Source organism: Hipposideros armiger, unplaced genomic scaffold (genome assembly GCF_001890085.2).
Source record: "Hipposideros armiger isolate ML-2016 unplaced genomic scaffold, ASM189008v1 scaffold_129, whole genome shotgun sequence".
NCBI lineage: Eukaryota > Metazoa > Chordata > Mammalia > Chiroptera > Hipposideridae > Hipposideros > Hipposideros armiger.
The window spans coordinates 2,694,512-2,717,549 of NW_017731479.1; the positions used below are offsets into that span (position 1 = coordinate 2,694,512).

General features: G+C 41.4%; 1 protein-coding gene across 13 annotated transcripts in view; it reads left to right on the forward strand.

Annotated features, from left to right (window-relative positions):
• GIT2 (GIT ArfGAP 2) overlaps nucleotides 1-23,038 on the forward strand; it is a 49,280-nt gene that overhangs the window by 22,191 nt on the left and 4,051 nt on the right. For 3 of the 13 annotated variants that reach the window (XM_019649096.1, XM_019649095.1, XM_019649097.1), the window contains 9 exons: nucleotides 1,237-1,309; nucleotides 1,560-1,657; nucleotides 2,439-2,550; nucleotides 5,027-5,169; nucleotides 7,189-7,338; nucleotides 11,049-11,297; nucleotides 12,936-13,025; nucleotides 17,511-17,593; nucleotides 18,187-18,375. In XM_019649096.1, the coding sequence (XP_019504641.1) occupies nucleotides 1,237-1,309; nucleotides 1,560-1,657; nucleotides 2,439-2,550; nucleotides 5,027-5,169; nucleotides 7,189-7,338; nucleotides 11,049-11,297; nucleotides 12,936-13,025; nucleotides 17,511-17,593; nucleotides 18,187-18,375 (1,187 nt within the window). Of the gene's footprint in view, nucleotides 1-1,236; nucleotides 1,310-1,559; nucleotides 1,658-2,438; nucleotides 2,551-5,026; nucleotides 5,170-7,188; nucleotides 7,339-9,723; nucleotides 10,493-11,048; nucleotides 11,298-12,935; nucleotides 13,026-17,510; nucleotides 17,594-18,186; nucleotides 18,376-18,658; nucleotides 18,762-23,038 lie in introns of those variants that run through there. The other 10 variants (XM_019649100.1, XM_019649099.1, XM_019649101.1 and 7 more) reach the window with 7 other exon arrangements.

Below are 23,038 nucleotides of genomic sequence, written 5' to 3' on the forward strand. Positions count from 1 at the left end.
TCGTCTTATACGCCGGCAAATACGGTAATAGCATTACCTTACAGCCCATAAGAGGAAAGAGACTAGACATTTATGATGCTAGCTCGGGTTTCTAGTCCTTCATCACTGTTTCCAGCAATAAGACTCTCAGAGTTTATTTTTGGTTATAAATGTAATATAGCCACACTAGAGAAAATTTGGAATCATCCTTATTCACTATATTCTTAATGGATTCAGGCTCAATATTTTGGTATATTTCTTCTAATTCTTTTAGATGCCTGTTTTTTTTTAACTGAAGCTCAATCATAATTATAGCATTTTATATCCTGCTTTTTTTCACCCAACAATGTATTATACCCATTTTAACAAGTTTCCATGAGGTCCGTGTAGCCAGCATTTAAAATTGCTGCATGAAATACCCTGTGGTCAGTGTGTGAGTGGATATGTACTGAGCGCTGTCTCAGTGCCAGGTACTGTGTGTGCGTGTGTGGAACACAGTTGAGAATAGAACAAATCCAGCATCTATCCTCATAGAATGGGGAAGCAGTCAATTAAACAGTAACAGCCACCAACCGTCAGGGTGCATTTTATGAGGAAAATGGAGAGCGAGCCGGAGCCACCCTGGCAGGGACTTAGCCTCGTCTGGGTTGAGGAAGACCTTGACTATCCTACCCATCCCGGTTGCTGCCAGGCAAGCACCCAGTCTGTGGGGGGATTGTTTTGTTGGCTGACCTTGCGCAGCATACTAAATAGACAGGCTATCTATTGTTGAGTCCACTCAGTTCTTCTGGGGATTGGAAGGCTGTGACTGAGTAGGATAGCTAATAGGCCTACATCTGGGTGATGAGTGATGTTTTTGTGCAGTGGCATGTTCAGTCCTCTCAAAATAGCATGCTTTGGCATCTTTATCCTGCCAAGGATTTCAGATCCCTTATACCTGGGGAAACTGGCAAACATTCTCAAGAGCAGAGGAGGAGACTTAAAAGGTGATTTCACAGGAAGACACCTGGAGCTGTGTTTAGATAGGCACTTTAGATGCCTCTTATCTGCTTACCATAGAGGAGTGAGGCTGCTGTGGATATTTCTAGAGGATCTGTACTATATTGGAAATGTTATTGTCTGTGTAGCAGTGGGTATTTACTAAGCACTGGCTTGGATAAGACACTGGAAATAAAAGGGTGAATAAGTCACAGTCCCCGCTCATTCTGCTAGTGTTAATCCTTGTCCCTTGTGTTCCTGATATTTTTTTACTTTCAGCTAAGTAATCATTTGTTTGAAGAACTTGCCATGGATGTGTACGATGAAGTTGACAGGCGAGAGACTGATGCAGGTGACTTAACGTGGCTTTATCTAATAAGCTTCTGTTATCAGTGGGCAGTGACAAGCTGCCAGCCTCAGTGTTTTACTTGCCCAATTTCTACTGTCCTGATAACACGTGTGTGGACATTGCCTTTTGTATATGTTGGCTTCGGAGTGTGCTTTCTGGAGTCTCCCTAGTAAGGCGGGGGCCGCGGCTCTCAGAGGAGCCGTGACACACCCGTGGTGATGAGATTCTATCTCTGGCTCTTTCCTCTGGCTAGTCTGGCTTGCCACGCAAAACCACAGCGCCCTGGTGACCGAAACAACCGTCGTTCCCTTCCTTCCGGTCAATCCTGAGTACTCATCGACACGGAACCAGGCAAGTGGCCAAGTCTGAAAAGTAACTAGTAGTGATCTTTTGAGAATAGTTGATATCTTGGTATTTTCTTTTCCCAGGATAGGTATTTAAAATTTTTTGATTGATTCAAATGTTAATATTCTTTATACACACACAAAACTCACAAATTGATAACAAAAGTGGTAGATGTGAGATGACTGGATGAGAACATAAAACAATTCACAGAGGAAATATAAATGGCTTTCAAATGTGAAGAAATCTTTAACCTCATTAGTAATCAAAGAAAGCAACCTAGACATTAATGAAAGTTTCGTCAATCAAATTAATAAAGCATATAATAAAGGGTACTCTTAAGCTGTTAAGGATGTGGCAAGATGGGTTGAAGAGTTGAAGTTGCCGCAGACTTCAGGAAAGCAATTTGTTGCAATTTGTGGACTGGTTTCAGAAACCGCAAAATTAAGTACAGCTTTCACATGGGAATTCCTTATTTTTCATTACTAGGCCTACTTCAAAACTAAATTAATATTAGAAAAAAAGCATTAAATAGAATCATTTTATTTTTGTTCCCCAAATTAAATATGTATTGTTAAGAGCTTAAATGTTATATAGTTCTCTTACATAAATGGTTTTAAATTGTTTGCAATGAAAATGTTAACGTTTGGTTTAATTATGGTTCTGGTTAATGACAATCATGCTGAAAGGTTTTTGCTGAAGTCTAACAGAAGTCCAACTAGTTTTATGTGAATATTTATGTGTGTGTTTTTACATTTGGGAGTATTTCTGATTATCTTTTCCTGTTCAGGGCAGACAGAAGTTAGCTCGGTTTAACGCCCATGAGTTCGCCACGCTGGTTATCGACATTCTCAGTGACGCCAAGAGGAGACAGCAAGGCAGTCCTCTCTCTGGTTCAAAAGGTAACTGTTTCAGACACACATAAATGTGTGCTTCTTTGGCCTTGTCAACTTCACACAAGTGTTAGATTTAAAGTTATAAAATAATTAAGGCAGTCATCAACACACAGCTTAGTTAAAGCCCTATAAGTTTTACTGATAATATGTTGTGACGAAGTTTACCTCTTGGAGCCCTGGTGAATTATAAATATTTCAGTGTTATTAACTGCTATTCACATTTATCTTATATATGATTTTTTCCTCTTGGGTCACACATCTTCCCTATAAAATTGCATCCTAAAATTAACCCAAAAGTCTGACTTAGATCTTGTTAGATTACCTAAGAAAATAAACCCTCTTGATTGGAATTACAGCTCACCTGCTGTTGCTTACCTACAAAACTGAGTTCTAAATATTTAAAATTTGTTACTATAAACTTTAGATGTCTACAGTGAGAGTTATTGTGGTTTAAAATAAAGAGAGCATCGAGTGCCTATTTCTGAGGTGCCCTGTTGAGTTATTTCAGTAGCTCAGGGTCCTGTCCATGCTTAGGAAAACACTTCCTCCTCAGCCCTAACGCTGTATCCTCATTGGCTGTTTTCTAATTATAGAAATAATTTTTGTTTGTATAGAAATAATTTTTAATTGTAATGCATTTAAACAGTGCCATAAAATTAAGTTTTCAGTCAGTATCACATTCCCCAAAGACAGTAAGTAATCATTAACTGACAAGAATTTGTTGATTTTACTGGTTCAACCAGGAATAGATAAGTTCTAAGAAAGTTTGTTAAATTTTGTCGAAGGTGCAATGATAAGGGTTCTTTCATAAATTTGGAGTCTCAAAATGTACATACTCTTTGCTTTGGTGGTTCCATTTCTAGGTGTTAATTGAGGGGAAATAATCAGAGATGATTATATATGTCATATGTTTATATATATGTTATATATAAAACTGAAACTATTAGAAGCAAATAATAATAGAGCAATGATTAGTCACATATTCAAATAGTGCACAGACTTATTTTTCAGTAATATTTAATAACATAGTATAAAGTAATTAATTTTTTAGAAAGTTTAGTTTACTATAGTCCCAGCTTTGTAAGAAAAACATTTATACACATATTTATGTACAAGTGAATATGCCACGTGTAAGTATAAATACACAGTCAGTCTTCATTATTTGCCCATCCCATATTTGCAAATTCACCTGTTCACTAAGATGTATTTGTAACCCCAAAATCAGCCCTCACAGAACTTTCATGGTAATTTGTGGACATTTGCAGAGTGGTAGAAAATTTGAGTCACCCAAAACACCCATTCCCAGCTGAAATTGAACAAGGCGATGCTCTGCCTTCTGTTTCAACTCTTAAATTGTAAACAAGTGTCCTTTTTGATGTTTATTTAATGCCATATTGTTCACATTTGTGTGCTATTTGTTAGTGATTTCACTGTTTAAAATGGCTCCCGAGTGTAGTGCTGAAGTGCTGTCTAGGGTTACTAAAAGTAGGAAGGCCATGATGTGCCAATACCATTGGCCGTGAGCTCACTATTAAAGAATCAACAATATATATCAAAGAATCTTTACACAGAAAAACACGTATGTGTAAAACAAGGTTATACATTGATAGGCTGATAAAAATATTGGGACCAGAGGCTCACAGGAACCTAAACCTGTGTTTCCACTTAGAACAATGGTTCAGTATTTGCTAATTCACAGCAACTTTCTAGACCATACCTACTGCAAATAATGAATGTAAGTGTATGTGCTTAAGAAAAACTCTGGCATGAAATAGAACAACATGAATCAATGGCTATGAATGATAAAAATTTAAATGCCTGAAAGAAATTGGAGAGACATGGCTAATTTATGAAATCTTTTATTCACAACGTGTTACAGCCTATGGAATCATCCCTGCTCCCTGTAGACCATAACTTTCTGATGGGCACGTGTGCGTGTCCACTGGGTCATTCTTTTTTTTTTTCTCTCTCTCTCTCACTGGCACTCAGCTGACTAAATATCAGTGTGCCTGTTCTTTGAACATCGAATTTCTAGGCTGAACTTTAATTATTTCCTTTCTAGTTTGACTTGACATCACCTTGTAAACAAGTTACAGTTAGACTTGAAACTGTAGTTAATCTTGCGTTACCACAGCTTTATCTTCAGGATTTGGAGCTATACTGTCTCATGGAATGATTAGAAACATGAAAACCTGCCTCCTTAACCTGAGCAGCTGTTTCCTAAACCATCTAATTAATTTGCCCACATTTGGCGAGTAGCTCAGAGGGATGCTTAAAACTTCTCTGCAGTTTACAGTAGGCCATGTCTCTGACTGATAACTTGCTCTGTTATCCCTACATTGGTGTGACCATAACACTGCTATTTCTGTCATTCTCTTTCAGTCTTTTAAATGACTAAACCTCAAAATCCTCCGAATAGTTGTTTTTTGGGGGTGGGGTGGGGTGTTAAGCCCAAAGTATAGTTGTTTGCTTCTGTTGATAGACAATGTGGAGCTCATACTGAAAACGATCAGTAACCAGCACAGCATTGAGAGTGAGGACAACGACCAGCCGGACTATGACAGTGTGGCATCAGATGAAGACCCAGATCTGGAGGCCACTACCAGCAAGGCACACAGGCAGAAGGTGAGGTGACACACAGCAAGGGAGTCGGTGTTTCTTTCTCAAATCTCTCCTTTTGTAGAGTTGCCTTACTTGTAAGTCACTTGCGGGCTAGCCCCGTGAAAACTGCTGTGGAGGTCAAGTTGGGTTTACCAGGAGCTTGGGCAAAGCAAAGGTCTAACGAGGTAGACAGTTTTAAAAGAGGAGGTCCTTTGTCCCTGAGCCAGTTACTCACAGCCCTGCTGCAACTGTGATTTTAGAAAACGTGTGTGGAGAGACTGGTGTGTTTTATTCTTTCAACAAATATTTACCGAGTGACTTCTCTGGATAATACTCTCCTGAATGAGGTCTAGTCCCATTCCTGTGAGGCTGTCACTGCCTAATAGGAGAGATAACTGCCATAAAAGGCACACAGCACTATGTGTCCTAAGAAGCACAAGCGGAAAGGGGTTTGGGGGGTGAGAGGAGACAACTTGTTGGTGCGGAAGAATATCAGAGAAAGCTTTGTATATAGGATGGTTCTTAAAGGATGCATGGGTTTGGGCATGTGGAGGGGCTGGGAAGGGTGGTCTAAGCAGAGAGAAAGTGAAATAAGGGAGTCCGGGGGGGGCGGGCGGGGAACCTGGTCCTGTGTAGAGACAGCCTAAGAGGAGTGGAACTCAAAGCTGAAGAGTAGGGCAGCGGTTCCACTGTGGGTGAACATGACAATAGACTGAAGCGTGTGGACCTCAGCAGGCAGTGCAGAGCCCAGGAAGCTTCTAGGCAGGGCAGGAGGCCATGGTCAGCCATTTGGGGTCCTCTGTTTTGGGAGGAGTGTTCTGGAGGGTCAGCGAGTAGAGGAAGGGAACCCAGTTAGGGTAGAGCTGGCCCAGGCGGTGTCAGGACTTGGGCTGGGAGGGTCCAGATGGGAGAGAGATTACTGTAGCTGAGTGTGAGCCTGAGGAGAAGGCAGCGGAGGTCTGGCTGGTCCACCCACCGCTGAATCCCCAGGACCTAGGCCCCAACCCGGCCCACAGAAGGGCTCAGCAAACATTTGAGAATGGATGAACAGGAAGATAGAATAGACAGGCCCTGGCAATAAGGTGGATGTTTGAAGTGGGGAGATAGTCTTACAGAAGACGTTTCTGGAGAGTGCCAGCTCACATGAGAATGGTGGTGCCATTGGCAGATGCAGGGAGTGTGGAGGGCACCGCAAGAGTCGCTTGTCTGAAACGCCCCTGCCCAGTCTCTCTAGAAGCTCCAAGTTCACTAGGTGAAAGTGAAAGTCATGACCGGACCCTACAAGTTGGGGTCCTCTGTGGACTGACGGACCTCCTAGTCCTCTCTGCCCTGCACACCCGCTCCCCCCAGCTGAGCTCTGCTGTTGGCTGAAACATTCTTCCTCCCGACAGCCATTTGACTAATGTCCTCACCTCCTTCAGGCTATTGCATACATTTCACCTGTCCAAAGGCTTATCCCCTCTGTTTGATTAAAATGCACCCACTTTCAGCCCTTCTTCAGCTCCCTAGCCCCTTACCCTGCTCCATTTTATCTATTTTCCACAGTACTTACCACCTTCTATCGTTCTATGTAGTTATGTAGTTACTTATTTTTATTCCCCCCCCCCCAAATCACTGTTGGGTGTAAACACCATAGAACAAGAATATTTGTCTGTTTTCTTATATATCTCAAGCCCCTAGAACACTGCCTGATGCTCAATAAAAACCTGTTGGAATGAATGAATTAATGAAAAAATGAATAAAAAAGAAAACTGAATGAGCAAGATAAAGGCAGACAAGATAAGATAAATGCACTTAGAGAGTCATTGTCAAGAGTAGATTTGTAGCCCCACTGCCTATTAGAAAATATTGACTTCAAAAATTTTCCAATATTATAGTAACCCCACCTTTATGTTTTATTTTTGCATCATCCTCAGAAGCCTTGATTTGGTTTGATTAACTTTGCAATCCAGCTGGCATGGTCAGAATTTGAAATTCTTTAGCTGTTAGCTTGAATGTTATCATCGTCTCAGATTGTGAACATTTTCCCCAATTTATTTTTAGAGCCTAGATTCAGATTTATCAGATGGACCAGTCACTGTGCAGGAATTTATGGAGGTCAAAAACGCTCTAGTGGCTTCTGAGGCCAAGATACAACAGCTAATGAAGGTGAATAACAACTTGAGTGACGAGCTGAGAATTATGCAGAAAAAGGTAACATGCTAATAAATGCCAGGATGATTGATTCTTTAACCCCATAGTATAAGGAAAGAATCCCAGGCGCGATGCTTGTGGTCAGAGGGAAGAAAAACAGTTATTGGAACAGACCTAAAAATCTTTGGGCCAAGCTGTCTTTGGAAGCAGTATGTATTTGGATATTTCAGATGAAGTAGCTTTGATTAGAAATAAACCCAGAGTAAGCTTCCCAAGTAGAAGAAACATGCAACCTAGTAAGTGTTTGTATCAGTTATAGTAACACTTGCACTGTCGCGCTTCCTGGGGCCCTGGATGCCACTCCATGGGTGTGATTCTTCGTATTGCTCATTCTAAAGAATAATCACACCATGAAGACAGAGCAGGTGACAGCCCTGGACGGGTGGATGCTTATCAGCATTCCAAACCCCACCCCCTCAATGCGAGGGGTGCTCTCCCTATTCACTCTTACAAGTTGTTACTCTCCCCCGCCCTGGCAACCCTGTCCCATATCCCCGCTTTATTTTTCATAAGTACTTAACCACTAATTTGTGACATCCTCAGAGCCTGGAGCAGGGCCTGCCACAGAGCAGGTTCATAATAAATATTAGAAACCCTTTTGTTTGTACTAGTGAGAATTATGCGCTAATAAGAAACAATCCCATTTGCTCAACATTTACTCATTCACTGCCTTTTGAGAGAGCCAGAAATATGTGAATATATTAACCCCTGAAAGGAGTGGGGCTAATAGTAGCACAGAATTTGCTAAAGATGGGGGTTATATATGTAATTCTTCATGAGACTGCTAAGAAAAGGAAGTTGAAAATTTCTAAATTCTGCCCAAGACTTTGTGGGTAATGCTCTCAATATTCAGTTGTCTACAAAATGAGATTTCGTGCACTTCCCTTAAACAGAAACAGAACAAAGTATAGAGCTGTGTCTTAATACTGTCATTTGAAGAGGAATGCTGTCTTGTCGAGAACAGAGGACATGGTGCATTTCATTTGTAGCTGGGCCCTTTTCAGTGATGCTTCCTAAAGGAAGGCCATAGAACTAAAAAGAGGTCCGTGCCCACTGCTTGTTAGGGAAGCACTCTGTGCTGCACCCTGGCCTGGGGCTTGGTCTAGGAGTCTTTTGGTGTTGAGTTCTACATCATTTTTTGAGACCTCCTTAGGTAAATGGCTCCACTACCTATAATAGAAGAGGACAGGAATGCCTGAAGATTAATCCAATTTTAATCAAACACTTTTTCTGTCTGGGGCTGGCGTGCATCTGTGAACAAGATAGACCAAGAGCCCTTTTGCCATAACATACAGAGCTTGCACTTCCTGTCCTTTCTGAAATATCTTTTGGTCAATGAATTATAGTTTGACCCATTAATTGAACTAATAATTTTGTTGAGGTGCCTTTTTTGAAACATGCTAAGTTTGCCACTGTAAATCAACCTGCTAAGCATCACTTTTTTTTCATTTTGTAAGGCTCCTTTTAGTACTTATAGAAATCACCAGAGATAACCTTCTATCTCTGAATGCAAATGTCTTGAGCGTCTTTAAGAAATGCAGAGTGAAATTATTTGCCATTGCTCATAGCTTATTTCCTCAAGTCTTAGAAATGCATTTGATTTCTGAAATTATCGAGTTATCTGTAACTTTTCATTTCCTGTTATACTCCTTCCAAACAAAAAAGTGTGGTCTGGTTCTTATTAAGATAAGCGTCATTCATTCTTATCCAAGGACATCCCTCCAAATACAGAATACTAAAATTTTTAAAAATTGAGACCAAGAATTTGTGCTCATCAAAAGACATACAAGCAAAATCTAGGCTGGATGTTTCAGAGGCATGACAAGTGTTAAGATAAAGTTTCAGATTTCAAGGCCTTGTCTAAATAGCGCTAAGAGAAGGTTTTTACATAGACAGACAAGCACGTGACCAGACACCCAATCCTTGATTGACAGGCCTGTGTCAGCTATGCTCCTCATGCTTTGGACCTCGACCATTTCACTTTAGAATATGGGGTCCCTAACACGTAGTTTGGACAGGCACCTTAGGCTGGTCTGTGCCCTGGAATGTCGGAATTTTCAGTGGCTGCTTGTCACTTTGCAGCTGTTCCTTCTTTGGAAAGGGAGTTGCAGATATAAGTGATACTCTGAAAGCCTTTGTGGTGGAGAAGCAACCTGTCATTCCTTGGATCACTGAGAAAACTGAGAATGAGGATATTTCTGTGGCAGGGGCAGCAAGTCAGGCTTTCACAAAAGTTTGGCACTCTTCATATAAAGTATGTTGAATATGTTTATTTAGCAAAGATGTATTAATTTTATGTCAAAGTTAGGTAAAGTTTATATATATATATATATATATAGTTGACAAAGTAGCATGATTTGTATCTGATCTTTCACATTTTGACAGTTGCTTGGAAAAGATGCTAATTAATGAAGAGGAGCAGCCACTATTGGTGTATTTTTCACAGATCGGTGCTTCCTAAGTAAAAATTGAAAGTAACTCCTAACACTGAATGGGTTTGCTATTGAAAGAGTAACGATCTTCTGGTGCAGATGCAGTTGCTTGCGGACTTAAGCCTTGGCCCTGGTGGGGAATTTGGTCAGATTTTACAATCTCTGTCAAAGAGTAGACAGCTGAACCACACCCAGCTTATAAAATGTCATGGAAGATGAAGGAGCACCAAGGGAAAGGACACGGTGCAGACTGGACTGAGTTAATTGTGTTAAAATGCCAGACGCCAAAGAGTAACACAATGCCTTGCTGATCCTTTAACTCTAATTCATCAAACACCATCAAGCAGCCTGCATGTGAGGAATGGAAAAAGCATTCAGGGTCTCCAAGGGACAGCCTCAAACTAAAATGGGGGTGGTGCCAGGTAGATTAGAGTGCTTAAAGCTAACGCCATCATGGTCGCGATTTTGGGTGACAAAGCCAAAGGAGAGAGAGGCCCCATATTCCGGCCCTGGCTGAAAGCTGATTGATCACCAGAGGGAAGTGAGCGTGCTACGTGGAGCGTTTCGATGAAGATGTTAACATAGCTCAATAGGTTTCCAGTTTTCTTCGTGATATGTTAATATAGCAAGCATACCATGATTCGGTTCTCTCTATTTTTAAAAAAGTGCTAAATTGTTTGGAACATCAAGAGTATTATGTAATAAAAACTTGTTGACCATAATTTTTCTTGTTGGCTTTTTGGGAAGCAGTAGCTGGTCTGATTTTTCATAAACTGAACTTCACTGTCTTTCTTGCTTTGCAAAGCAACTCTGGTTATCTTTGTGCTGCTTCCATGGTGTCCGCTGGCATTTTTGGCATTTGCAAATTGCTCAGGGCTCATTTGAAAAGCAAGTTACCTAAGTGATGTCTTAATGATCTCAAGCTCTTGCTAGAAACAGCTTTAGAATAATCCAGAGTCCAGCTTGCCTGCAAACATTTCCCAGGCCCACCATGACCAATTTTTAAGTGGGTAAACATTTCATTTTTTAAAAATCCAAACTGCAACAATTCCACATTCAGAAATTAAGCTACTTAATATGCTTAAGTGATGAAGTTAGTTGATAGTGTTTCATTCATTCTAGAAGAAAACGTTCTTGTTTATAGTTGCCTTTTACTTTCAACCCATCTAGCTGTTATTCTTATTGTTTAAAGCTGATAGTTGTATGTGTTTATTTGGTGTTTGCTTTTTCTGCTTGCTGTAGAAAAACACAGTCCCACTGCCAAACATTTCTTTTCAGCTTCTAACACTCCAGAGTGAAAATTCGAACCTCAGGAAACAGGCCACAACCAATATATATCAGGTGCAAACTGGTTCTGAGTACACAGACACTTCCAACCACTCTTCCTTAAAGCGACGTCCGTCTGCCCGAGGCAGTAGGCCCATGTCCATGTACGAGACGGGATCAGGTCAGAAACCATATCTCCCAATGGGAGAAGTGAACCACCCCGAAGAGAGCAGGACGAGACTCCAGCCTTTCCCTGCACACGTAAGTAACACCACTGGCGCCTCCGCTCTTCACACTCTGTCCAGCCTGACTCCTTTATTCCCTCTTCCGAGCCTACAGATCCCCACATCTCTGCTTTGCCAAACTGGGTTATGAGAGTTGTCCTTGTGTTTGCTGTATTAACATGTCTGCAGATGCTTGTGGTGTTTCCACAAGCACACGGGGCCACTGGCCAAAAGTTTTCCTACAAGGCTGGGGATTCTGGTTCTTTCTCAGCCCCCCTCCTCTTTTTCTCCCAGTATCCATACTATCTTTCCCAGCCAGCCAGTATTGGAACTTTTTTAATAACAAACTTCCTTCCCCCCCTCCAAAAATAAAAACAAATTATAAAGGTCACCAGCAAAGTGCCGTCTTCTTCAAGGTAGACAGGTGTGTGCCCCATTATGAACTGAAGCCCTTAGAATTCAAGGTGCCTTCTCTGCTCCTCCCAGTTGATCGGATGGCATCTCGGACCTGGGCATGCAGGGTGGGTCTAGAAACCTCTGGGCCTCCGCAGCCTCTGCACGTGTGGTCAGCATGCCTGCTTAGCGTCTGCACTCCTCCCCCTTCTTGCAGAAAGAGTTGTTGTGTTTGTCATAGAAATGAGGTGTAATAACTACATCGATTTTACAAATGTTGTATTCCAAAGATTGTATTCTGTAACAGGCTGCTAACAATCTTATTTTATGATGGAATAAGTATTGTGTTGTGAGGTTTTCAAATATCATGTTTCTTTTGGATTTATTTTTAAAAGCTGTTTTGACAAAATGTTACAGACATTTTGAACTTATGTGATATTTTTTCAGAGAGTAATATTTATCTTTTTGAATGTTGAAGTTGTTATATATATATTTTTTAGTCAAATTTTAAAGGATTTCCAAAAAAAATGCTCAGAGTAAATGCAAAGTAAAGGACGTGGTCTAGTAAATTAAACCCTACTTTAATTTTGTCAAATTTTAGTGTGGTAAAATTACAGTGTTGTTATATCCTAATTGGGAGCCCATTACTTCAACTTTTTAAGTTGTTTGGGCTAAACATTCAAGCAATTGATTTGATACATTTGGTATAATGGGAATGTCATTGAACTAAGTTTAGAATTTTGTTTTTGTATAACTAAAAAGAAAATGTAGGAAAAGCAACTTTTGTTAGTTTTTACAGTGTACTTTTTATTTTAGGAACATTTACAATGTAAGAATGTCATATTATTGCAAAAGTTCTATATCTATACTAGTAGATTGATAACCTGTACCAACTTTTAATCATTCATATAGTTTCTCCTTTCATATTATATGTCCTGATTAAAAACCAGATATTTGTTTAAGGCTGTTTATTAAAAAATATCTATTGGCAAATTTGACAAATTATGCTAGGTATTATCTGCCGCCTTACAGAAAAATAGCCTTATAAATTCCAAGTAATTTCTGGGAGGCATTTCTCTAAGGGATTAAACATCTCTGGGCATCTGTCATCTGCTAGCGTGGCAGTGAGCCCACCTGTCACAGAAATTTCAGCACTAATCTCGCATAGTGAGTAGCTTTTTAGGGTTTTTTTTTACTGGGAAATATGGGCTGAAGCCAGGGTAGGTGGTAGGGGTTTTGTTTGTTTGTATTTTCCCGAGTGTGTTTCTTTTTCCCCTTCCAGATCGGGAGGAGTGCGCTTGTGACCTCCTCTTCGTCCTTGCCTTCCTTCCCCTCCACACTTTCCTGGTCGAGGGATGAAAGCAGCCGAAGGGTTAAGTACACTCTGAATGGTCTGCTCTCTGGAAGAGGGGCAGTGCTCCTGGCGCTTTGTGCTTCTGGCCCTCCTGTCCCTCCCTAACTGCCCCTCTGCCTTGCATGAGGTAGCGCTTCCCTCCTGGTGTCTCACAGAACAGCAGCGTGCACGGACACACACGCACACACGCATGCACATACGCATGTCTGTAGGAGGCGGCCTCCCTTTTGTCTAACTTCACATTGCTCATTTTCACGTATTATTTAACAAAGTTCACAGTTCACCTTGTAACATTTATTCTGAGCATACACTGTCTTTTTAAACAATCAGAAAATTAGCTGGCTGCTGGTTAAATATTGTAATAGGGGAAATCGGTTAAATTTATTCAGAGCTTCCATTTTCAGATTGAAACTGGCATAGCTGGATGAACTGAACCACTAAGTAACACACCATGTTTTTTTAAAATTTTACTACCTCTTGCCATATTTTGTGTCAGCACCATACTTGACAAACCAAGGTTTTGCAGTTTCTGCATCTCACATCAGCACTGTAACACATAGCCGCATTGGAGGTGTAGGCAGCTGTTAGTATAAAGCTGTTCACTTTATTAATTGATCAAGTCCAGATTTCTGATATATAACGTATATTCCTGGTAACAGTATGTGATTCAGGTAAGCTCCTTTTAGAGTAGCCTGATAAGTATTTATTAAGTACCTCCTCTGCACCCAGCCTTTTGGTAAGTCAGTGAAAGGGTCCTTGGGACTTAGGTGACATCCCTGCTCCCAAAGGCACTGTCAATTTATTTTTAATTTTAATTTTTATTATTATTATTATTTCTTTAGCTGAGCCATCCTGCCACCTGTTGGCAGCTCAGCAGCAGCTCAGCTTGGGCCGGGAATCGAACCAGCGACCCTGTTGCTCAGAGCTCGCACTCTTGAGCGAGTTCTTAACCAACTGAGCCACTTGGCCGGCCTGGCACTGTCAATTTAAAATACTTTCATGCATGAAGAGTGTATGATGGCAAGCCGAGAAAGTCATGGAAAGTTTGAAGACCTGCACACAAGTCCCAGCTCATTCTTTTTCTTTTCTTTTCTTTTTTTTTAACAGAATGAGAGTACAAATGAGGTGAGAGGAGGTAACAGGGCTGTGGGTGAGGGACCACCTTTGCAGACATGGTGGGGTTTGCATTGGGTCTTTGTCCATTCCCTCCACATGAGTAGCAGTGATGGAGAATCGTTCTCTCCCATTGCCAGTGCCATGTGGCTCATCGAGGCCCTCTGGGGATTCCTGTCTACACTGTCGAAGTATATTAAAAAGAATTCTCGATATATGATACTTAGCTTTTTGAGCAGTCCTGATATGGAGCTGCATGCAATGTTTTTATTGCAATATTTTTGTTAAACTAAGGCATAGTCAATAGAAATGAAATATCTCTTTTGAAATTTTGTTTAATAGAGTTTAAGAGAAGTAAACTTCTTTTGTCCACTGTGATTTGTTTAAAAAAAGAAATTTTGTTGGGTACTTTTGAGAATCATTGCAAGGACTGTTTGCTGAAACAGAATTTTATTCAAGATTTTATTCAAGCAATTAAGTCATTTAAATTGATAATCCTGATGGTCCCTGACAACTTCGTTTATGAGTTTAGGTTTTTATGGCATCTATTCAGAAAAAAACTGCAAATCTATTAAATAAACTGAACCAGCACCAGCTATAAGGTAATTTTTCTATTAACAGCTTTGAGAGAGCAGCACTTTTAACTAATAGATCTTCGCTCTGCATGTTTACAATAATTGTCACAAAATTAAATGTTGGCTAATTTGAAATCCTGTACATGTTTTTGTTTGACTACAACGAAGGACTTAATGTGTAAGTATTAAGATTTTTGCAGTGGTTACTGCTCTACATTGTTTTCAGCACCTGAGAAGCGTCTCCTGAGTACATCTAGTAGATGTATGAGTTATTACTCTTCTAAAAGGTTTGAATGAAACTTGGTACTTTTGGTCATTGTGGGGGTGATGCATTTGATTTGTAATTATCAAGATTTACATCAAGAAAGGCAAAAAGATCCATTATAAAAATGCAGGATTTTTAGGGCTTAACTCTATATTCTAGAATTTTCCCTGAAGCAGCTCTGGATGAATTTTCCAGAATAATTACTTAAATGGAAGGTTTTTCTCTACATGTATGTATATGTATGTGCATGCATGCACATACAAACACACATTCATGTGTGAATATATATATATATATATATATATATATATATATATATATAAACTAAAAGGAAAAGAAATTTAAAGATTAATCAGACTTTCCCTGTGAAAGTCTTCTGTTTTGTTTTTTGTTGTTATTGTTTTGTTTTTTAATTGGGAAACAGTGTGTTTTTCCAGGACCCATCAGCTCCAAGTCAAGTAGTTGTTTCAGTCTAGTTGTGGAGGGCGCAGCTCCTTGGCCCATGTAGGGATCGAACTGGCAACCTTGGAGTTATGAGCACTACGCTCTAACCAACTGAGCTGACCGGCTGCCCCTTGTTTTTGTTTTTTGAGATCACCTCCGGAAGAGCCTGTGTGCACTGGATATAGTGCCTGCCTTTGGTCTTCCATCTAGACCTCCAGCAGCCAATAACTGATTGATTTCATACAGCCAGACCAAAATAAGGCAGCAGGTGAAGCTGAACTGCCTGCTGATAGGCGATACGAACAAAGGGGCCTTAAAAGTTGTAGCAGGTTTTACGGAACGTAGCTTTACAGACTTTCCATATGGCTCCAAGCTCACACTTGTAATCATTTGCCAGACGAATTTGAGTGGGTAAAGTTCATAATGAATTTTAGGAGCCCAGTATAAATGTTTTGTATTAGAGTGGCTAGAACCAAATGGAGTGCTTGGGGGGAATGTGAAAGACCTCAGCAGACAATGAGAGAACATGTGCCCTGAGAGGGGCAATAGGGATATTGAGCAAAGTGTGATGTGAACAAGTAGTCTTTCCCCGCGGGGGACTGGCTGCCTTGCCTATCCACATAGGGCCTCCAGAGGGCCAGGCAGCTTTATCAGTAAGGAACAAATATTAGACTTTATGTAGACTTCCTCAAACGGACCTACTCTGAAGAAGACATTCTTTTAAATGAAGTTACACGGTCTCCATATGTTTAAACAAGACTCTTAGCTTTCAGCTGACACTTGAACAACACGGGGGGGTTAGCGGCACCAACCACCCCTGTATTCGAAAATCCACTTATAATTTAAGTGTGCCCTTTGCATATGCAGATCCAATCACCAGTTGACCCTTGAACAATGCAGTTTGAACTGTTTGGGTCAATTGAAAAAAAAATTTGTGTCAGTGGACCTGTGTAGTTTACACCTACCTGCATTGTTCAAGGGTCAACTATATAGCTCTATCTTTAGCCACATTTTATTGTAGTATCAGTAAAATTCCTTAGTCTCATGTTTGATTAATTTGGATTAAATTGAAGGTGTAGAGCTGGAAATAGCTTATATTTGTATTTTGCAGTAGGTCAGTTTAAGTTTAAATCAGCTTCCACCGATTTCTGTTCTAGATGAAGAAATTCTCAAACATTATGGATAAAATAAATACTAAGGAATATTGTTTTTATTAAACACTCCAGAACTAACCTAGCTGCCTTCAAAGGAATGTGGCCCTCTTCAGATTTTGTCACCCTGGAAGCCCCTATACTTAGCAGTGCTGCCATTTGCTCAAAATATTCTTAGGATTGCTATTTTGAATCTGTGTCCCATTTTTTAATCTCCACAGTTGTACCAAATCTTTGTATTTTAAGCATTGGATGTTTTGGGAAACAGTTAAAAGTGGCTGGAAACCAAGTGTCACACTGAGTTAATCCATTTAGTTCTCAAACAACATGTGGTAATAAGTTAACAATACTGTTTCTTGTGTGGCTCATACAAACCATCTCTGAGGGTCGTTCTTAGAGAGCCATATGTGTTTTGAGCAGTGGTGATCCTCAGCCCAAGGCAAGGAACATTGAAGATGGCAGGAGACAGGAGACTGGGGTTCGTGGTCCTGTTTTTCTGCTGTGTGGCCTTGGGTAGGTCATTTTCTCACGGGCCCTTCATTTTCTCTACTGGCGTTAGACTAGATAATTTGCAGGCAGCTTCTAGCGCTGGAGGTCTATGGGTATATAAGTGCTGCCATGTTTTCTGTTTAAATGGGTGTCATATTATAAACTCACATTCCTTAGAGAAATAAATGTGGGTGTGTTGCCTTGTGTGTCTGTGTTAGTTTGTACCAAGGATCTGTTTATGGAGTAGCCACTGAGCTAAGAAGAAAATGGTGCAAAGAAGGAAAGAGACCATTTTTGGATCCATTGTTCATCTTTTACTAAATTTTCAATAAAGTGTTGGCTTCTGTCCCAAATGAGATCTGGAACATGAAGGCCATGTAGCCTAACAGGTAATGATTCCTGGGAAAGGCCCCTAAGAAGTGTCCTGTACTCTACAGTAATGCAGGTCACCTTTTCTCTCTTGTAGGCATCCAGGCTGGAGAAGCAGAACAGCACACCTGAAAGTGACTATGACAACACTCCTAATGACACAGACCCAGATGACATGGGGTACATCTGCAGGAAGGATGTACCGGGGGTTGGGCTCCTAAACCAGAGAACTAGCAGGCCGTGGTCAGGAGATGCAGTTCATCACCTGCACCCCTTTTGTCTACTTTCAGACCCATAAGGTCTTAAAATATTGAGGCATAAGTTCATAGTTCACACCCCTTCTCATATCCCATTATCGCCACAGGGGCCTTTTTTTCTTTTAGCTGCATGTTACACACGTGTCTGGTCTCTGTATGTGTTAAGTCAATGTTAGGTTATATTCTGCATTTGTACCCCAAGGAACTGACTCAATTAGGGATGCGTTTAAAATGGCACACCCTCCCCTTTCCAGTTACTCCCTCCCTTTTCCCATCTTGACCCTTTCTGCAAGACTCATAGTTTCCAGCCCCACGGTAGAATAAACCAGCCTCCCTATGAGCTGTGGCTACCTGTTGATAAACAGCCTCACCATGAGACTCCTGCCAGACAGGATAAAGGAAACCACAAAAGCAGCCTGCTCGTGCATTCAGCAGATGCACACGCAGTGGCTCTTAGGAGCAGAGAAGCAGCTGATAAGCTCCTGCTGCATTTAGCCACTTCTTCAATGTTCACAGGTCAAGCAGGAAGGGAAGGCAGAGGAGTATCCTGTGGCAAGGTGACAGCTCAGCACCAGATATGGCAGAACCCCACACAGTCCCAAGCCCCGTTCTCCCCAGCACTGAGGACGTCATCCGGAAGACTGAACAGATCACCAAAAACATACAGGAGCTCTTGAGAGCAGCCCAAGAAAATAAACATGACAGGTAAGGGGCTTGAACATCCTTCCCTGGGAGAAGGTGTGTACGTGCTCTGGAAGAGATGCTGCTCCAGTTACTATGAGGGAATTTTTTTTGGTTCTGATTTTAAAGGTTTTTTAAAAATTTCAGGATTATGTAATAGGCTTAAGCACAAATTTGTAAATTTGGGTTTTTTTTGTTTTTTTACATGGTATTTTCAGTTTTCATCTTGTTTTGAAGTGCTCTGAAAATAAATGCCTCTAGGAATAGAATTGCAGCATAGCTGGGGTGGTCATATTCCTAATTCTAGATGGACGGGGGAAGGAGCTACCTGAGAACTTGCAGTTGATTCTTCTCGCCATTGCTGCTCCCTGTGACCTCCTTAGCTAGGAGTAAGTCTGCTGCCATAAAAGGTATCCTGAAATGAACCTGATTCCTTACCTGTCTCGTGTGTGTGTGTGTGTGTGTGTGTGTGTGTGTGTGTGTGTGTGTGTGTGAAAGTCTAAGAAACAAGCAGTTTACAAGCCACAGCTGATCAAATCACAATCCAGATAACTGTCTGCTCATGAGAGAAGCATCTGCTTAACTCTGAGCAGAACCATATTATCAGCAGAGTTCCTGCTCACTGGCTCTTGTTCTAACTCATCCTTTGGTCCTCTGAGAACTTCGGGTAAGTTGTTAACTGTTCTGGGGGATGTCCTAGATTCACGTGGCCGGCCTGATCTAGACACACTGATGAAACACTGTAACATCACCCCACGGAGTTTAGGAAAACGACAACGTTTGGCCAAAACTGAAGAACATTCTCCTTCTTTGCGTTAGGTCAGCAAAATCGAGGGTCCTCCTTGAAGAATTCTCTCCGTGCCTTGTACAAACAACTGTTCAGGGACCACAGTGCTGCTGTTTCTCCTCTCTGTTCTCTTCTTCCACGTAAAGGTGCCCCAGTGTCTTTTGTGTTCTCTTGAGTTCCTGATGCTGCCATGCTAACCCCTTTTCCTGTCCTTTTCCCTTTTCTTTATACAGCTAAGACTTCTCCCAGTGTCATTATTTCCCACCCGGTAGGAGAGGAAGTCAGTGTTTATGGAAGGATGAGTTAGTCTCATGGCCAGACTGCTGCAGGATCCTCAGAGAGAAAGAGGAACCGGCATAATTTCTCGGCTTCCTTCCATGAAAATTACACAGCTCTTTATCTTCCTCCTTCCCCACGCATCCTTTTTATCGCACGCCTTTCATGCCTCACAGGTGTTTAGTTCCTTTGCTCAGCGCACCACAGCCTTGGCAACAAGCTACTTCATTATCTTATTTACTAAAGCAAAATGTGTCCCGGCTTTCCAAGTGCAGTCCTTAGAGTGATCTTGATACCAGATGAGCTCATTTTCTAGTGCTCTCCCTCCATTTAACAACATGCTTCGCTTTTCATTTCCCCCAGTTCAGAAATGCCATGCTTACATTTCAAACCAACAAACAAAAAAATGTGCTTACTTTGCATTGCTCTCTTTGATACTTGTCAAAAATATAAATATCTGCCCTGAGGCCATTTCTGGCTTCAAAGATTGCAATATGGTGCTTGGTACAATTGGGGAAGTTTTTTGTTGTTGTTGTTGTTTTTAATGTACGAATTCAATAAGTGTTATGATCTGATTTCCTTTTTTAAGACCATGAGAGAATGATACAGAGATTTGAATCATTAGCTCATTTTTTTTTAAGACTTTATTGGGGAATTGGGGAAGAGGAACAGAGTTGGGGAATTGGAGAAGGGGAACAGTCAAGTTGTTGTCCTTCAATCTTAGTTGTTGAAGGCTCAGCTAGCTCAGCTCCAAGCCCAGTCACCATCCGGCCGCCCTTAGGCAGCCCGCGGCCGCTCAGCTCAAGGTGCCGTATTCAATCTTAGTTGTGGGGGGCGTAGCCCACCATCCCATGCGGGAGTCAAACTGGCATCCTTGTTGTTAGGGGCACATGCTCTCAGCAGCGGAGCCATCCTGCCACCTGTTGGCAGCTCAGCTGCAGCTCAGGTCGGGCGCAGCTCACTGGCCCATGTGGGAATTGAACTGGTGACCCTGTTGCTCAGAGCTCGCGCTCTTAACCAACTGAGCCACTTGGATGGCCCTAGCTCATTCTTTTGGTTTAAACCAGAATTGGTCTAGAGAATTTATATTTTACAAATTGTTCGATGTTCTGGTAAAATCTCTTGTTAGTTACATATCCAAGGTGCTTTCATTTATAACCTTGCATTGTACTAATTAAACCCATATCTTTCCCTCTTGTTTTCTCCTGTTGTTGATCCATTGCTTACGTTCATCCTAAGTAGACCAGTAGTCCATATGGGCACATTCAGGTTTGGTCCTGGTCCCCTGGGCCGAGCAAGTTCCTCCCAGCCCCTGACCTTCCCTCAGCCTGTTCCCATCCCCTGGGCCTCTAGCCTTGCTCCCTGCCTATCTCTCTCTCTCTCTCTCTCTCTCTCTCATGCATGTTCACGTGTGTGCACACACACATGCACAATTACACAATTCATGATTACCACATATTATGCACAAAAGCCTTTTTGAAGAAAGATAATTTGAAGTTCTGAACATGAACTCCCTCTGGAAGAGGAGGAAGACTTTCTCATTAAACTGTGTGCTTTCTTTTGAGGACTTCCTTAAATATCTTATAGTGAATAAGTTTTTGAGAGCTGTCCTTAGGAAAAATTTCTCTGTTTAGCAGGGGGAATTCTATTTCTGGGTCAAAATGAAAACCCTACCAGCAAAACATAAAACTCTTAGGGGTGGTTCTCAGTTACTGTGATATTAATGGACATACTATTTCAAGAAACACTTAGGTCTGATACAGTGGTTGCTGTGCACATTGCCTTTTTCTCCGAGTGTCTATGTGACCAAATGGGTTGTTGCCCCTTCATGTTTGTAAGTTAAATAACTCATGCATTGCCACTTTTGTTATTACATGGTGTATGGTTCTAATTGCTAACAAAGGTAAAAGTCAGGATTTCCTACTTGAAGGCATTTTGAGATAATGTAAACCGTTTTCTTGAAATGTAATGGTTTCATTGAAACGTAGACAATCTTTATTGAAATAGTTTTGATACTAGATTTCTTACAAAGATGAAGTACAGAGGTCGCTGATGACGATCTTTAAGCAGAAGCCAACTTCATGACTTAAAATATGGGGAAAGCACATCACTTGAGGGCTTTAAGTGCTAGGATGGATGCCAAACAGCATTGGTTTTGTATCTTAGAAGGGAAATTGTAAAACACACCACGTGGGTTCTTGTGTCAGGCCCAAACTGTGTGTTCACACCCTATTTCCCAACATGCTAAAAACAGGCCCCTAAAGTGCTTTTCCCATGTCCCATTTCCCTCCTGGGCTCTGTGGGTCAGTTCTTTTAGAAGCAGAACCCAGGCCTGGTGGCAATGTGGTAACTAAGAACTGCCACTTAATACCATCTTCAGTTTGTCTTTGTCTCTGCACCTTGTAACATGTACTACTCAGGGCAGAAACCTAACATTTTTAAGGTCCAGGGAACTAGCCCTCTATGTTGCTTGTCACAATGCTAAGAATAAGAATTGAGAATGAAACCAAAGTCTCAGTTCTTCCAATTCTCATCACTTAAGATGTCAGAATCACCAGTCATCAATGGAAAGAGGCTTGCTGTAAAAAAGATGTGAATCTGTTGCCTGTCTGATGCCAGGAGAGCCCTGTGGTGTGGCCGTGAGGGTCCCGGGCCCAGATGCTGGATGGCCAGGGTTGATCTCACCTCTTTTACCAACTGTAGGACCTTGGACAAGCTCTCCACCTCTCCAGGCCTCAGTGTCCTCATTCGAGAAGTGGGCGTGATCATATTGGGTTGTCGGAAAAGTCATGACGCATTTCTGCAACGAAAATCATAGAAAAAATACATCATGACTTTTCCAGCAACCCAGTAGTACCAACCTCATAGGGCTGTTGGGAGGATAAGTCTCCCATAAGTCTCTGCAAAGCACTGAGAAGGGAGCCTGGCATGCAGCCCATGCTCCTGAAGCCTCAGCTCTCATGGTGTCATCTCAGGCCCTTAAGAGGCCCTGTGGCCTGGGAGAAAGGCTGAGGACAGGTAAATGTAATGTGCTTGTCTCCTTTGAGCTTGTCAACAAGCAGAGTGATGACTGCTCACAGCATTTTATTACAAACAAAGTCAGGGTGACCTCATGAGAAAGTGGGTAAGTGTCTGAACAAGTATATGAAGCTGACCTCAGTGTTTCCTCTTTATCCAAAGTAAAGCTTTTGACATCTCAACAATTCAAATGCATGAACGGAAGCAGTTTAGAAGTGTCAATTGGTTAAAAGACATGTGGGTGTTGAGGTGTAGGCTCCAATTCTAAGGACTATTTTTCAGTCTTTAATTTTTAACTTCTGTGGCCTTTTGCATGGAAATCCCTGTTTCACTTTCAAGAAATTGGGAAGATGAAACACAAGAAATAAAAGACCAACTTAAGGAGGTGTGACTGTCTTCATAAGATTAACTGTTTTATGGCCTCACCTGGCTAGTAGTGTATGCTGCCCGTGCTTCATACTTGGAGACTGATTTTATTAGATTGAATGAACTTTCAAAAAAGTATGGGGACCCTGCTTTAAAACCGAGTGCCTTCTGTTTGTGTGGGATCCACAGCAGGCTGGCTGTGGCCTTAACCCCTTCGTTAAGGGACTATAAATGGAACCT